The 15,609-nt window shown below is 51.1% G+C and overlaps 1 protein-coding gene across 8 annotated transcripts in view; it reads left to right on the top strand.

Moving 5' to 3' along the window:
* Positions 1–15,609, top strand: part of KIF9 (kinesin family member 9) — a 57,257-nt gene that overhangs the window by 30,556 nt on the left and 11,092 nt on the right. For 4 of the 8 annotated variants that reach the window (XR_008448619.1, XM_054059208.1, XM_054059205.1 and 1 more), the window contains exons 1-13: positions 76–164; positions 1,432–1,532; positions 3,631–3,796; positions 4,521–4,627; positions 6,068–6,292; positions 7,640–7,723; positions 7,817–7,909; positions 8,909–9,056; positions 10,152–10,216; positions 11,221–11,298; positions 12,905–12,973; positions 13,255–13,356; positions 14,672–14,727. Coding sequence is in view for 7 of the 8 variants with exons in the window: in XM_054059208.1 (XP_053915183.1) it covers positions 1,437–1,532; positions 3,631–3,796; positions 4,521–4,627; positions 6,068–6,292; positions 7,640–7,723; positions 7,817–7,909; positions 8,909–9,056; positions 10,152–10,216; positions 11,221–11,298; positions 12,905–12,973; positions 13,255–13,356; positions 14,672–14,727 (1,289 nt within the window). In the remaining variant the exon portion in view is untranslated. Of the gene's footprint in view, positions 1–75; positions 165–1,431; positions 1,533–3,211; positions 3,513–3,630; positions 3,797–4,520; positions 4,628–5,336; positions 5,459–6,067; positions 6,293–7,639; positions 7,724–7,816; positions 7,910–8,908; positions 9,057–10,151; positions 10,217–11,220; positions 11,299–12,904; positions 12,974–13,254; positions 13,357–14,671; positions 14,728–15,609 lie in introns of those variants that run through there. The other 4 variants (XM_054059206.1, XM_054059207.1, XM_054059210.1 and 1 more) reach the window with 4 other exon arrangements.

Raw genomic sequence — 15,609 nt, 5'->3', positions numbered from 1 at the left:
GAATGACCGCTATAATCGCTTCGCCTCCGTATTGTGACCCCGCGCGGCCGCCGTAGCGGCTTCGCCTTCGCGCTTCCGCGTTTAGCACACTTCCGGGCGCGGCCGGAAGTGGTGGCTGCTATGGTAACGGCGTCGCGTTAGCGGCCTGGCCTGGAGGAGGCGAGGTATGAGGGGAAACGGGGAGCGGGGGCGGCCCCGCCGAGGGGCCTCGTGCCCTTCCGTGAGGCCTCGTCCCCCCCTTCAAAGCCTCCCTCTCACCGCCATTCTGCCCCTTCCGGGCTGTCCAAGCCGGGACGTCACTTCTGTAAACGGAAGGGTCTTTCTGAACTCAGTCCTGATCGCCGGTTCCTCCTTCTCTCTCATAATCATAGAATCGTGGAAGGGTTTGGGTTGGAAGGGACCTCAAAGCCCATCCAATTCCAACTCCTGCTGTGGGCAGGGACACCTCCCACTGGATCAGGGGGATCCAAGCCCCATCCAATGTGGCCTTAATAAAGGATTAAACTGCAGCTGAAGCCTTCTCAAGGCTTTATTTTTAGTCCTGATTCCTCTGTAGCTGCTTTTGCCCAACAAATACCAGTTTCCATCGTTTTAGGAATCATTGAATAGTTTGGGTTGGAAGGGATCTTCAAGATCGTCCAATTCCAACCCTCTGCAGTGGGCTCGGACACCTCCCACTGGATCAGGGGGATCCAAGCCCCATCCAACGTGGCCTTCAACACCTCCAGGGATGGGGCAGCCACAGCTTCTCTGGGCAACCTGTGCCAGGGCCTCCCCACCCTGATGGTGAAGGTATTTCTCCTTATGTCCAGTTTAAATCTGCCCCTCTCCAGTTTATCCCCATTGCCCCTCGTTCCATCCCCACACGCCTTTGGGAACAGCCCCTCCGCAGCTTTCTTGGAGCCCCTTCAGGTACTGGAAGGTCTCTCTAAGGTCTCCTGGGAGCCTTCTCTTCTCCAGGCTGAACAACCCCAACTCTCTCAGCCTGTCCTCGGATGGGAGGTTCTCCAGCCCTCCCATCATCCTTGGAGCCTCCTCTGGACCCGTTCCAACAGCTCCATCTCCTCCTTCTGTTGAGGATTCCAGAATTGGCCCCAATCCTCCAGCTGAGGTCTCCCAGGAGAGGAGCAGAGGGTCAGAATCCCCTCCGTCCCTGCTGGCCACGCTGCTCTGGATGCAGCCCAGGACACGGGTGGTTTCTGGGCTGGGAGCGCACGTTGTGGCTCCTGTTGAGCTTCTCCTCCCCAGCGCCCCAAGTCCTTCTCCTCAGCGCTGCTCTCCATCCCATCATCTCCCATCCTATCCTGAAACTATAGATTGCCCCAACCCAGGGGTAGGACCTTCCCTTGGCTTGGTTGAACCTCATGAGGTTCTCCAACCCCACTTCTCCAAGTGCAGCATTGTTGATTTTCCCTTTCTTTTCCTCTCCAGCTGGAATGGATGCGAGAGAACAGAGAGTCCAAACGTTTGTGCGGGTCAAACCGACAGCTGATTTTGCCCAAGATGTGATCAAGTTCGGGGAAGGCAACAAGGTAGAGAAAAAGAGGTGGTGAGATTGAAAGGTTTGGAATTGGATTTTAGTTTTGCCCACTGAAATGAAGGGTTCTTCCACTCCTTAAGGCTTACGTGTAACGTTTTGGTGGACGTCGATTCCTGAGTTCCTGCTCACTGTTCTCCTCTGTGCTGACAGGGGTTCGTGGTTTCCTTTCAGGGAGTGGGAAATGTATTTTTTGGGGATACAAGAGACGTTGCTCAAAAGCTTTGGGACTCTGATCCTTGAGGAGCTCCTGGTGGCAACCACAATTCTAACCTAAGGGGTCTCCGTGTGGTGCGGTCTCTTCCGTCCGCCCTTATGCGAGTTCTTCCCTTCATGTGGACAAGCTGGAGAGGTGGGGCTGTGGGAACCTCGTGAGGTTCAACCAAGGGCAAGGTCCTACCCCTGGGTTGGGGCAATCCCAAGCACAAACGCAGGCTCGGTGGAGAATGGATTGGGAGTAGCCCTAAGGAGAAGGACTTGAGGTGTTGGGGGAGGAAAAGCTCAACGTGAGGTGGAAACCTGTGCTCCAACCGTGTCCTGGGCTGTATCCAGAGCAGCGTGGCCAGCAGGGAGGAAGGGGATTCTGCTCCTCTGCTCCTCTCTGGTGAGAACCCATCTGGGTCCAGTTCTGGAATCCTCACCAGAAGGAGGAGATGGAGCTGTTGGAATGGGCCCAGAGGAGGCCACAGAGATGATCCAAGGGCTGGAGAACCTCTTGTATGAGAACAGGCTGAAAGAGTTTGGGTTGTTCAGCCTGGAGAAGAGAAGGCTCCGAGGAGACCTTAGAGCTGTTTCCAGGACTGAAAGGGGCTCCAGGGAGACCTTAGAGCAGCTTCCAGGACTGAAAGGGGCTCCAGGAAAGCTGGGGAGGGGCTTTTTCCAAGAGCATGGAATGATGGTACAAGGGGGAACGGCTTTAGGTTGGAAGAGGAAGATTTAGATGAGACGTTCGGAAGAAATTCTTCTGGATGAGGGTGGTGAGGCCCTGGCGCAGGTTGCCCAGAGACGTGGTGGCTGCCCCAACCCTGAAGGTGTTGAAGGCCACGTTGGATGGGGCCTTGGAGCCCCTGATCCAGTGGGAGATGTCCATGCCTATGGTTTGGGTTGGAACTGGATGGGTTTTTGAGTTCCCTTCCAACCCAACTCATTCCATGATTCACCTTCTTTTGCATAACTCCTCATTTCCCTGGGACACAAAATCAGGCGCATCACTGGAAGATCATGGGATCATAGAATGATTTGGGTTGGAAAGGAAGAGAAACAGGTGGACTCAACCTCTCATGGTTTAGTCCCGGGTGGTTTTGGCAGCTAAAACTGAGCAGTTGGGCTTCCAAGTCCCTTTTAGTGGCAGATGGGAATGGTTGGACTCAATGATCTAAGAGATATTTTCCAGCTTAGTGGTTCCGTGATTCCTTCCTTCTCCTCCGGGGAAAGGGAAATGAGAAGGAAAGATTTGTGGGTTGGAAAACGTGAACTACAGCTTTAATGAAATAATAATAATAATAGTAATTAATAAAATATATGCAAATATATGAGACTACGTCCACATCCCTCGGCGGCTTCGTCAGCCCTGGTGCTGCCGAGCAGACACAAGGGAAAGGATCCAAGGTTAGGAGGGAGCTGAGCTCAGGAACTGGATCCAGGATCAGGGCAAACGCGCAGATGAGGTCCTCACTGGACCTCGAAGAAGAGAATGAGACTCTCGTGATCCCTCAGCTTCATTCTGAGGATGAGGTGTATGGGATGTGATCCTTTCTCGGTCACTTTGGGGGGGGTCACCTGGCTTGGCTGCCCTTCTTTGTGACCTTTTTCCCCTCTCACGGTCCCACCAGCTGGAGGGTGGCCTTGGTTTTTGTAGGAATAAGGACAAGCAACGGCCTTTCTGCATCCTACGTTGTCACTTTGAGAGAGAAACCCTGAAAACCACACCGTTGACTGTCAAAAAATGAGGTTACTCGGACGAAGCTGAGCTGAAGTGAGAAAACCCATTCGACTTTAGCGCCAACCACAACACAGCCGCGTTCCTTTTGGGTTTTTTTTAGAGCATCTTTTCGGGGCCGTTGACGTTCTCTTCGTCTCTTTTTGGCTTTCAGAGCATAGATATATACGTCAAAAAAGACGCCAAGAAAGGAATTGTGAATAACCGTCGCACGGACTGGTCCTTTCGGCTGGACGGTGTCCTTCACAACACCTCGCAGGAGGCGGCTTACGAGGCTGTGGCGAAGAAATTGGTGTCCGAAGCTTTGATTGGCTACAACGGTAATTTTATTCTGGCTTTATTATTGGGATGATTTGATCGGAAGGAAGGATCCTTTGGATGTCGCGGTTGGGAAGTGGAGGGCTCCCTACTGAGTTGATTAGAATCATAGAATCACGGGATCGTTCAGGTTGGAAAAGACCTCAAAGCTCATCCAGTCCAACCATCAGCCCAACCCCACCGTGCCTACCAAACCGTGTCCCCAAGTGCCACATTTACACACTTTTTGCACCCCTCCAGGGATGGAGACTCCACCATTGCCCTGGGAGACCTCTGCCAGGGCGCCACAAGTCTTTCTGTGAAGGAATTTTTCCTGATGTCCAATTTAAACTCTCCCTGGTGTAACTTGAGGCCATCTCCTCTTGTCCCAACCCTTATTCCTTAGGTGAAGAACCCAACTTCCAGGAGCTGCGGAGAGCGATAAGGTCACCTCTCAGCCTCTTCTTCTCCAGCATAAACACCCCCAGGGCCCTCAGCTGCTCCTCATACCCTTGTTCTCCAGCCCCTTCCCCACCTCCGTTCCCTTCTCCGGATGTTCTCCAGCTCCTCAAGGTCTTTCTTGGATTGAGGGGCCCAAAACTCCACCCAGGATTCAAGGTGTGACCTCACCAGCACCGAGTCCAGGGGAACGATCCCTTCCCTGCTCCCGTCGGTCACCCCAGGGCTGATCCAAACCTGGATGCTGTTCTTTTGATGCTGATTCTTTCGCTTTGGAATCTTTTCCAGGCACAATAATGTGCTATGGGCAAACGGGCGCTGGTAAAACTTACACCATGACGGGAGATACTGCGGAGTACAGGCATCGAGGAATTATACCCCGGGCGATACAGCAGGTACTGGATTTGCGGGAGAAAAGAGGCTGGAAAAAATAATAAGGACAAAGTTGTGGCTGTCCCATCTCTGGAGGTGTTGAAGGCCACGTTGGATGGGTCTTGGGCAGCCTCATCCGGTGGGAGGTGTCCCTGACCATGGCAGGGGTTGGAACTGGATGATCTTTAAGGTCTCTTCCAACCGCAAACAATCAATGATTTTAGGATGGGTCAGATAAAATGAAGAGGGGGAAAAAAAAGGATTGGTGGAGGTAAACAACGGATACTTTCAATGTGTCAAAACACGGTCGTGAGTATCAGCAAGAGCTGATATCAAAGATCATGGAATCATTGATTGTTTTGGATTGGAAGGGACCTCAAAGCCCATTCAGTTCCAACCCCTTCCGTGGGCAGGGACACCTCCCACTGGATCAGGTTGCTCCAAGCTCCATCCAACCCGGTCTTCAACACCTCCAGGGATGGAGCAGCCACCACTGCTCTGGGCAACCTCTTCCAGGGCCTCCCCACCCTTATAGTGAAGAATTTCTTCCTAATGTCCCATCTAAATCTTCTCCTTTCCAACTTCAAGTCATTCCCCCCTCATCCCATCACTCCGGGCCTTTGGAAAATGCCCCTCCTCAGCTTTCCTGGAGCCCCTTTCAGTCCTGGAAGCTGCTCTAAGGTCTCGCTGGAGGTTTCTTTTCTCCTGCCTGAACAACCCCAACTCTGTCAGCCTGTCCTCAGAGCAGAGGTCCTTCAGCCCTTGAATCCCCTCCGTGGCCACCTCTGGACTTACTCCAACAGTTCCATCTCCTTCTTATATTGGAGATTCCAGAACTGGAGATGAGATTCCAGGTGAGTTCTCACCAGAGTGGAGCACGGGGGCAGAATCCTCTCCCTCACCTTCTGCTCTTCCCTCAACCCGGTGATGATCACTAAAGAATTAAAGGAGCTTTGAAACACATTTTATCCCTTTGTTTTAGTGCACCGTGACCTCGTGCGTTGCTAACGGTGCTGGTTTGGAAGCACTCTTGATGGTGTTGACCGGGAAGAAGAGGATTTTTTCAGTCCATTTGCTGCACGGAGACCCAAATTTACTGCTGCGCTGAGGAGCGGCTCTGTTTAATTTAGGCAAAGACCCTCCAGAATGCTCTCTGCTCGCACAAAGACGACCGACACACACTGTGGGGCTGACGTGACACACACAACCAGAAATAAAGACAGGAGAGATCCTCCGCTTGGGCTTTATTGCCTTTCGCGGAGGTTATTCCTGGTTAATTCTAGCTCGCGTTAAATATTGAGGCTCCCCAGATGCCACCAGGGCTTCGAAAGTGTTGGGTTTGAAACTATTAATTTGAGATATCGTATTAAATCTATTGATTTAGTCCTCAGGCTCACAGCAAATGCTAAAATCTCTGTTTATGAACTGATTCCACCACTGAAAAACCCTCTGTCTTTGTCCAGGTCTTCAAAGCGGTTGCTCATTCCGTCGACCCAGTCATCAACGTCCAAATATCCTACCTTGAGATCTACAACGAGACTTTGGTCGACCTTCTGTCCGCCGGGAGAAGCAAAGGGACCAGCGAGGTGCCAATGGCCATAGTGGATTGTCCACAGGGTGTTTATGTGAAGGGCTTATCCATACATCCAGTTAGACACGAGGAAGATGCTCTACATCTCCTTTTTGAGGCAAGAAGAGCAAATATTAGATCTCATCTGGTTTTTATGGGTTTTTTGGCTTAGCTGAGGGAGGTGGAGGTGGGTGGTGGGGATGGTGGAAAGAGGTTCAGCCCTCTTTGCTCTTTATTGTGGGTAGAATCATAGAGTTGTTTGGTTGGAAAAGACCTTTGAGATCATCAAGTCCAACTGTCCCTGTCCACTACGAAACCAGATCCTGAGCACCTCATCTGCCCGACTTTTAAACACCTTCAAGAATGAGGACTCCACCACCTCCTGGGCAGCCTCTGCCATGGCCTGAGGACCCTTTCCATGAAGAAATTTCTCCTGATGTCCAACCTGAACCTGCCCTGGTGCAACTTGAGGCCATTTCCTCTCGTCCTATCACTTGTCACTTGGGAGAAGAGCCCAACACCCACCTCACCACAACCTCCTCTCCAGGAGCTGCGGAGAGTGATGAGGTCTCCTCTCAGCCTCCTCTTCTCCATGGATAAACACCCCCAGGTTCCTCAGCTGCTCCTCACAACCCTTGTTCTCCAGCCCCTTCCCCAGCTCCCCAGTGTGTGCTGAGCAGGTCAAGTGGTGGAGAAAACACATTGAGGTGAGACCACAAAACGTTGGAAATTGCAGCCAACACAAAAATAGTGAAGGCAGCCATGGAATTTCCCTTCACATCAGAAGACTTTCCTGCCCCTTTTGCAGCCTCAATCAACCGGAGAGACGTTTTCCTTGTCCTGGTGGTCACGTAAGGGTGTCAGTGAGTGACAAAGTGAGGAATATATGGGATCCTTTTTGACCCACCAGCTGACCTACATGGAATTTCTTCCTGAGCCGTATCAGTGCTCCAAGAAAACGGTCTTAACAGCGGCATCTTTCATCGAATTATGGAATGGGTTGGGTTGGAAGGGACCTCAAAGCCCATCCAGTTCCAAACCCCTGCCATGGGCAGGGACACCTCCCACTGGATCAGGGTGATCCAAGTCCCATCCGACGTGGCCTTCAAGACCTCCAGGGATGGGGCAGCCACCACTTCTCTGGGCAACCTCTTCCAGGGCTTCCCCACCCTCATTGGGAAGAATTTCTTCCGGATGTCTCCTCTAAATCTTCCAATTTAAAGTCGTTCCTCCTCATCCCATCACTCCAAGCCCTCATAAATAACCCCTCTTCAGCTTTCCTGGAACCCCTTTCAGCACTGAAAGCTGCTCTAAGGTCACCCTGGAATCTTCTCCAGGCTGAACAACCCCAACTCTTTCAGCCTGTCCTCACAGTAGAGGTGCTCCAGCCCTCGGATCATCTCCGTGACCTCCTCTGGACCCTTTCCAACAATTCCAAATCATTGATTTTTGACTTCTTTTGCAGGGTGAGACCAACAGAGTGATAGCAGAGCACACACTGAATAAAAACTCATCCAGATCCCACTGCATCTTCACTATTTATATTGAGGTAAGAGCTCCGTCAGGGTTTGGATGGACTCAAATGATGGAGGATTTGGTCTGGTTTTAACTGTAATTCCGTTTATATTCCTTTCTCCTTTAGTCTTGTTTCAGAGCTTTCTCAGACGTCAAATACATTCGTTCGAAAATCAACTTAATCGACCTGGCAGGTTCGGAGAAGCTGAGCAAGACTGGAGTAAGTAATGGAAACAGGATTTTAGTGGCGAGAAAGTCGCGTAATCAACAGCGCGGAGGTGAAATTATGGGTTTTCCCAACAGTAGAATTCAGCCCGTGATAAATAGCGACCTTCCAGTCCCGGAAGGGGCTCCAAGAAAGCTGGAGAGGGACATAAAGGTTTGTGGTGACAGGACGAGGGGCAATGGGGATAAACTGGAGAGGGGCAGATTTGGGTTAAATATAAGGAAGGATTTCCTCACCCCTCTATGGGCAGGGACACCTCCCACTGGATCAGGTTGCCCCAAGCCCCATCCAACGTGGCCTTCAACACCTCCAGGGATGGAGCAGACACATCTTCTCTGGGCAACCTGGGCCTCCCCCACCCTCACAAGAAATGTTTTCGTCCTAAGATCTCATCTCAATTTCCCCTCTTTTAGCTTCAAACCATTCCTACACATCCTCTTCCTGCCCTCCCCGATAAAGACACCCTGGTCAGCTTTGCTGGAGCTGCTTTGAGTCCTGGAAGCTCCTCTAAGGTCTCCTCGGCTGAAGAACCCCAACTCTCTCAGCCTGTTCTCCTACAGGAGGTGCTCCATCCCTCGCATCATTTTCATGACCTCCTCTGGACTCTTTCTAGCTGATCCATAGCCTTCAAATACGAGATGGAATTTCCTTTATCCCGTGTTTTCTGTGTGGGAAAGCTTCTGTCCCACCACTTCAGCAGCTTCCTGTTTCGTAAAACAAAGGAGCCCATCTATCAGCTTCAAACCATTCCCCTTCGTCCTAACCCAGTCCTCCCTGATAAAGAGCTTTCCTGGTGGTCCCCTTTATGTGCTGGAAGGTCTACTCACTTGTAATTTAAATTTGAGGTGCTGAAAGCTTGTTTTGAAACCAAAGAAAGCTCCGGATTGGGAATTTATTGGATCTGGATGAGATCCTTACCTTCGATAAGGAATACGCTTTCTCCTGCGGTTCAGCAAGTCGTGGAAATGCTTTGCTTTTTGCTCTTCTTTGCAGTCTGAAGGACAGGTTCTCAAAGAAGCCACCTACATCAACAAGTCTTTATCCTTCCTTGAGCAAATCATCATCGCTTTGGCTGATCCTAAGAGGGAGCACATCCCCTTCCGACAAAGCAAACTCACTCACGTCCTCAAGGACTCGCTAGGTAAGAACCGTGTAGTCCCAACACCTGGAGAACCGTGTTTTTCCATCACATCCTAAGGCCATCATGAATAAACCCACGGAAGTGGTTTGTTGTTCAAAAGATATCTGGGTTTCCTCATCAGATGAGCAGCTCCTTTGACACAGAACCATGGGATGGGTTGGAAGAGACCTCAAAGTCCATCCAGTTCCATCCCCTGCCATGGGCAGGGGCACCTCCCACTGGAGCAGGGTGATCCAAGCCCCATCCAACGTGGCCTTCAACACCTCCAGGGATGGAGCAGCCACCCCTTCTCTGGGCAACCTCTTCCAGGGCCTCCCCACCTTCAGAGGAAAACGTTTCTTCCTAAGATCTCATCTCAATCTCCCATCTTTTAGCTTCAAACTTGGCTTGGATCAGCCCTGGGGTGGCCACCAGGAGCAGGGAAGGGATTGTCCCCATGGACTCAGCATTAGTGAGGCCACACCTCGAATCTTGGGTTCAGTTTTGGGCCCTTCACTGCAAGAAAGACCTTGAGGGGCTGGAGAACGTCCAGAGAAGGGACCGGAGGTGGGGAAGGGGCTGGAGAAGAAGAGTTGTGGGAGCAGCTGAGGGCCCTGGGGGTGTTTAACCTGGAGAAGAGGAGGCTGAGGGGAGACCTCATGGCTCTCTGCAGCTCCTGGAGAGGAGGTTGTGGTGAGGTGGGTGTTGGGTTCTTCTCTCTGGGAGCCCTTGACAGGACAAGGAGAAATGGCCTCAAAATGTTCCAGGGGAGATTTAGGTTGGATATCAGGAGGAATTTCTTCGCTGAAAGTGTTCTCAGGCTGCAGCAGAGGCTGCCCAGGAGGTGGTGGAGTCCCCATCCCTGGAGGTGTTTGAAAGCCGGGCAGATGAGGAGCTCTTTAGTGGTGGACAGGGATGGTTGGGTTTGATGATCTCACAGGTCTTTTCCAACCAAATCATTCTATGATCATATATATTATTTAGGGGGACAGTGACATACTTACGTTCTTTGTTGCTTCTTTTTTTGGTCAACACGTAATACATCCCATAAAAGGCAACAACAAAAACCCCTCCAAATTATATTCCTTGCTTTTTCTTTCTTATTATTTTTCCCAGGAGGAAACTGCAACACTGTCCTAGTGGCAAATATCCACGGAGAAGCTGTGCATGTGGAAGAGACCGTAAGTGAACTGATTCCCGTTGAATTCAAGTCTTGTTCCTTCTGCTGTTGCCTCTGGCCATGCCTGGGTTTAAGGAATTCTCTCTGGAGGCTATGGAAGGATTCCTGGAGGAACATCCTTCCTAATCCGTCACAAGCGTTGGATCATCTCATCTTATCTCAGAGACTCGGGGAACCACACGGCTCTGCCAATCTGCTTCGTGATGGAAAGAGCTGAGTGGGGATTGGCCCAGGGGAGAGCGAATTGGAGGATCGTGGAATAGTTTGAGTTGGAAGGGACCTTTAAGATCATCCAGTTCCTTCCCCCTACCATGGGCAGGGACACCTCCCACTGGATCAGGACTTCTTTTCAAGATTCCATGAAGAGGAATGAAGCCGGAAGGCCCCTCATGTGTGATTTGGAGTTTATAGGATGTGTTATTTTGATTAGAGATGGAAGCGGCTATTTTTGAGATCGCGGCTGTCCACTTGCAGAGCAGAAAAGACAAAGCCATCGTAGAATCATCGAATGGGTTGGGTTGGAAGGGACTTTAAAGATGATCCGGTTCCAACCAATCATCTCAAGTTGCCAATAAAGATTATCCAGTTCCAACCAATCATCTCAAGTTGCCAATAAAGATCATCCAGTTCCAACCAATCATCTCAAGTTGCCAATAAAGATCATCCAGTTCCAACCAATCATCTCAAGTTGCCAATAAAGATCATCCAGTTCCAACCAATCATCTCAAGTTGCCAATAAAGATCATCCAGTTCCAACCAATCATCTCAAGTTGCCAATAAAGATCATCCAGTTCCAACCAATCTTCTCGAGTTGCCAAATCACGTAGAGAACAGTGAGCTCCAGATACGCTCCTGGAATGAGAAATCCTATATTGCTCCTTGAAGTTAAAAAGCTTTTGTGTGTCTTGAGTTGTGGGATCTGATGTGGTTAAGTGGTCATCGATCACGCGAATGATATCCTCACCAATATCTCTTTTTTAATGACTTCAACCCCATGTTTTTCAGTTGTCTTCTCTTCGTTTCGCTACCAGAATGAAATGTATCACGACGGAGGCGGTCATCAATGAGACGTACGACCGAGAGGTACGTAGAGAAGAGGAATGGAAGAGGTTTTCTCAGCTTTATTGATATTTATCATAGAGTCATGGAATCATGGAATGGTTTGGATTGGTAGGAACCTTAAAAGATCACCTGCTTGGGTTCTCAGTCCCTGATGTGGCCACTAGGGGAAAATCATAGAACCATGGAATGGGTTGGGTTGGGAGGGACCTCAAAGCCCACCCAGTTCCACCCCGTGCCATGGGCAGCGACACCTCCCACTGGAGCAGGTTCCTCAAAGGCCCATCCAACGTGGCCTTCAACACCTCCAGGGATGGGGCAGCCACAGCTTCTCTGGGCAACCTGTGCCAGGGCCTCCTCACCCTCACAGGAGAACATTTCTTCCTAAAATCTAAACTAAATTTCTCCCCTTTCAGCTTCAAAGCGTTTCCCTCGTCTTCTCCCTGCACTCCCTGATCAGGAGTCCCTCCCCAGCTTTCCTGGAGCCCCTTTCAGTCCTGGAAGCTGCTCTAAGGTCTCCTCGGAGCCTTTTCTGCCTGAACAACCCCAACTCTCTCAAGCTGTTCTCCTACGGGAGGTTCTCCAGCCCTCGAATCATCTCCGTGGCTTCCTCTGGACCCGTTCCAACAGCTCCATGTCCTTCTTGCGCTGAGGTCTCCAGGATTTAGGATAATGACCTTAAAAATGAGAGGAAAATTCAGCAGTTTGATGATTTAGTGCTCATCATCCAAACTGAACTTCGCTGAGTTTAGGTGTATGATAAAATGGATTTGTATTAAACTGTTTTAATTGCTATTTAATTACATTTAGAGGATGCAGTCATGCAGATGGGCAAATCTTCCCAGACATGTGGGACCTTTTGTGTTGTGTCCAGTTCTGGAATCCTCAACAGAAGAAGGAGATGGAGCTGTTGGAATGGATCCAGAGGAGGCTCCAAGGATGATGCGAGGTCTGGAGCACCTCCCATCCGAGGACAGGCTGAGAGAGTTGGTGGTGTTCAGCCTGGAGAAGAGAAGGCTCCGAGGAGACCTTCTAGAGACCTTCTAGTACGTTGAAAGGCTCCAAGAAAGGTGGAGAGGGGCTGTTCCCAAAGGCGTGTGGGGATGGGATGAGGGGCAATGGGGATAAACTGGAGAGGGGCAGAGTTAGACTGGAGATAAGGAGGAATTTCTTCACCATGAGAGAGGTGAGGCTCTGGCAGATGTTGCCCAGGGAAATTGTGGCTGGAGATGTTGAAGACCAAGCTGGATGGACCTTGGGCAGCTCTCTACAACTGCCAAAAAGGAGGTTGTGGTGAAGTGGGTGGTGTTTTTTAATCCCTGGTAGCTACTGACCGGACGAGGGGAAATGGCCTCAAGAAGTGCCACGTGAAATTTAGGTTGGACATCAGGAGGAATTCCTGAAAGGGTTGTCAAGCATTGGAAGAGGTTGCCCAGGGAGTGGTTGCGTTGCCACCCCTGGAAGGGCTTAAAAGCCGAGTAGATGTTGTACTTGAGGACATGGTGTGATGGTGAGCTTAGCAGGGCTGGATAGGTGCTTGGACTCCATGATCTTAAAGGTCCTTTCCAGTCAAAACCATTCTGTGATCCTTCGATGTAGTCATTTGCTCCCTCTTTTGCTTTCCTTCTAGTGGACAGTGAAGGCTTTGGAGAAGGAGATTATGCTTCTGAGGCAGGAACTGACCACGCGTCACATCTCGGTAAGGAACGGGCTGCACCACCTTGGATGGGACCTACTTAAGGCTTTGTCGATATCCATGTTTTGCAGCAGGATCGGTTTAACTCAGTGTCCAGTGTGATTTTCTTCCGCTTTCTGCTTCGCTTCCCGTGTACTTTTGACTTAGATGATGAGAAATCGCAATCAGAAATTAAACTTAAAGCTTCGCTGGGAGGAGCAGAGCGATGTCAGGCGTTCACCGGGCTGGAACTCGCTTGGCTTATTGAAATTCACTGATATTTAATTATTCATCCCTTTCCGTAGGTAAATCAAACGGTGACTTATGAACCTCTGACCGACGCCGAGGTCGCAGAGATAAAATCTCAAGTCACTCAATTCCTAAAAGGAGCCATCAATGAAATCGATGTAAGTCGCTTCCCAATAGAAAAAATGACTTAAATACCGATTCCATCCCAAAACAGAATCAATGAAAATGTCTTCTGAAAGACTGTGAGCTTCTGCAAACTTGGCTGGAGAAGTGAGGCTGTGAGACCCTCATGAGGGTTAACCAGGCCAAGGGCAAGGTCCTACCCCTGGGTCGGGGCAATCCGTGGTTTCAGGATAGGATGGGGGATGATGGGATGGAGAGCAGCGCTGAGGAGAAGGACTTGGGGTGTTGGGGAGGAGAAGCTCCACAGGAGCCACAACGTGCGCTCCCAGCCCAGAAACCACCCGTGTCCTGGGCTGCATCCAGAGCAGCGTGGCCAGCAGGGACGGAGGGGATTCTGACCCTCTGCTCCTCTCTGGGGAGACCTCATCCAGAGGATTGGGGCCAGTTCTGGAATCCTCACCAGAAGAAGGAGATGGAGCTGTTGGAACGGGTCCAGAGGAGGCTCCAAGGATGATGCGAGGGCTGGAGAACCTCCCATCCGAGGACAGGCTGAGAGAGTTGGGGTTGTTCAGCCTGGAGAAGAGAAGGCTCTGAGGAGACCATAGAATGACCTTCCAGAACCTGAAAGGGCACCAAGAAAGCTGGAGAGGGGCTGTTCCCAAAGGCGTGTGGGGATGGGACGAGGGGCAATGGGGATAAATTGAAGAGGGGCAGAGTTAGACTGGACATGAGGAGGAATTTCTTCACCATGAGTAGTGAGACACTGGCCCAGGTTGCCCAGTGAAGCTCTCGCTGTCCCATTCCTGGAGGTGTTCAAGACCAGGTCGGATGGGGCTTGGATCCCCCTGAATCCTCACCAGAAGGAGGAGATGGAGCTGTTGGAACGGGTCCAGAGGAGGATCCAAGGATGATGTGAGGGCTGGAGAACCTCCCGTCCGAGGACAGGCTGAGAGAGTTGGGGTTGTTCAGTCTGGAGAGGAGAAGGCTCCCAGGAGACCTTAGAGAGACCTTCTAGTACGTTGAAGGGCTCCAAGAAAGCTGGAGAGGGGCTGTTCCCAAAGGCGTGTGGGGATGGGATGAGGGGCAATGGGGATAAATTGAAGAGGGGCAGAGTTAGACTGGAGATAAAGAGAAACTTCTTCCCCATGGGACTGGTGAGGCCCTGGAAGAGGTTGTCCAGAGAAGCTGTGGCTGCCCCATCCCTGGAGGTGTTGAAGGCCACGTTGGATGGGCCTTGGGCAGCCTGAGCCAGTGGGAGGTGTCCCTGCCCATGGTGGAGGGTTGGAATTGGATGATCTTGAAGATCCCTTCTATGATTCTATGATCTTCCCTGTTTACATCTCTCCTCAGATACTGAGTGTCAGGCAAGTCCAGGAGGTGTTTAAGCAGTTCAAACTGATCTTAAGGTAAGATACCTGAGCAGAAGTGTTGATCTGCTGGAGGGAAGGGCACCTCTGCAGAGGGATCTGGGCAGGGTGGATCCATGGGATGAGACCAATGGGATAAGGTTCAACAAGGCCAAGTGCCAGGTCCTGAACGTGGGACACACCAACCCCGTGCAGCTCCAGGTGTGGGGAAGAGCGGCTGGAAAGCTGCCTGGAGGAGAAGGACCTGGGGGGTCTTGGTTGATAGTGGCTGACCATGAGCCAGCAGTGGCCCAGGTGGCCAAGAAGGCCACCAGCATCCTGGCTTGGATCAGCCCTGGGGTGGCCACAGGAGAAGGGAAGGGATCATCCCCCTGGACTTGTTGGGGTCACACCTCGAATCCTGAGGTCAGTTTTGGGTCCCTCACTCCAAGAAAGACTTTGAGGGGCTGGAGAACATCTGGAGAAGGTACCGGAGCTGGAGAAGGGGCTGGAGAACAAGGAACATCTGAGGGCCCTGGGGGTGTTTATCCTGGAGAAGAGGAGGCTGAGGGGAGACCTCATGGCTCTCTGCAGCTCCTGGAAAGGAGGTTGTGGTGAGGTGGGTGTTGGGCTCTTCTCCCAAGGAACGAGGGATGGGATGAGAGGAGATGGCCTCAAGTTACACCAGGGGAGGTTCAGGTTGGACATCAGGGAAAACTTCTTCATGGAAGAGGTTCTCAGGCCATGACAGAGGCTGCGCAGGGAGGTGGTGGAGTCCCCATCCCTGAAGGTGTTTCAAAGCCAAGCAGATGAGGTGCTCAGGGATCTGGTTTAGTAGTGGACAGGGATGGTTGGACTCGATGATCTCCAAGGTCTTTTCCAACCAAACAATTCTATGATTTTATGAAATACTTTGTAGGGAAAACACATTTCCAGACTGAA

This window comes from Cuculus canorus, chromosome 2 (assembly GCF_017976375.1).
Source record: "Cuculus canorus isolate bCucCan1 chromosome 2, bCucCan1.pri, whole genome shotgun sequence".
NCBI classification, from domain to species: Eukaryota; Metazoa; Chordata; class Aves; order Cuculiformes; family Cuculidae; genus Cuculus; species Cuculus canorus.
This window is presented reverse-complemented; position numbering and strand designations above follow the sequence as displayed.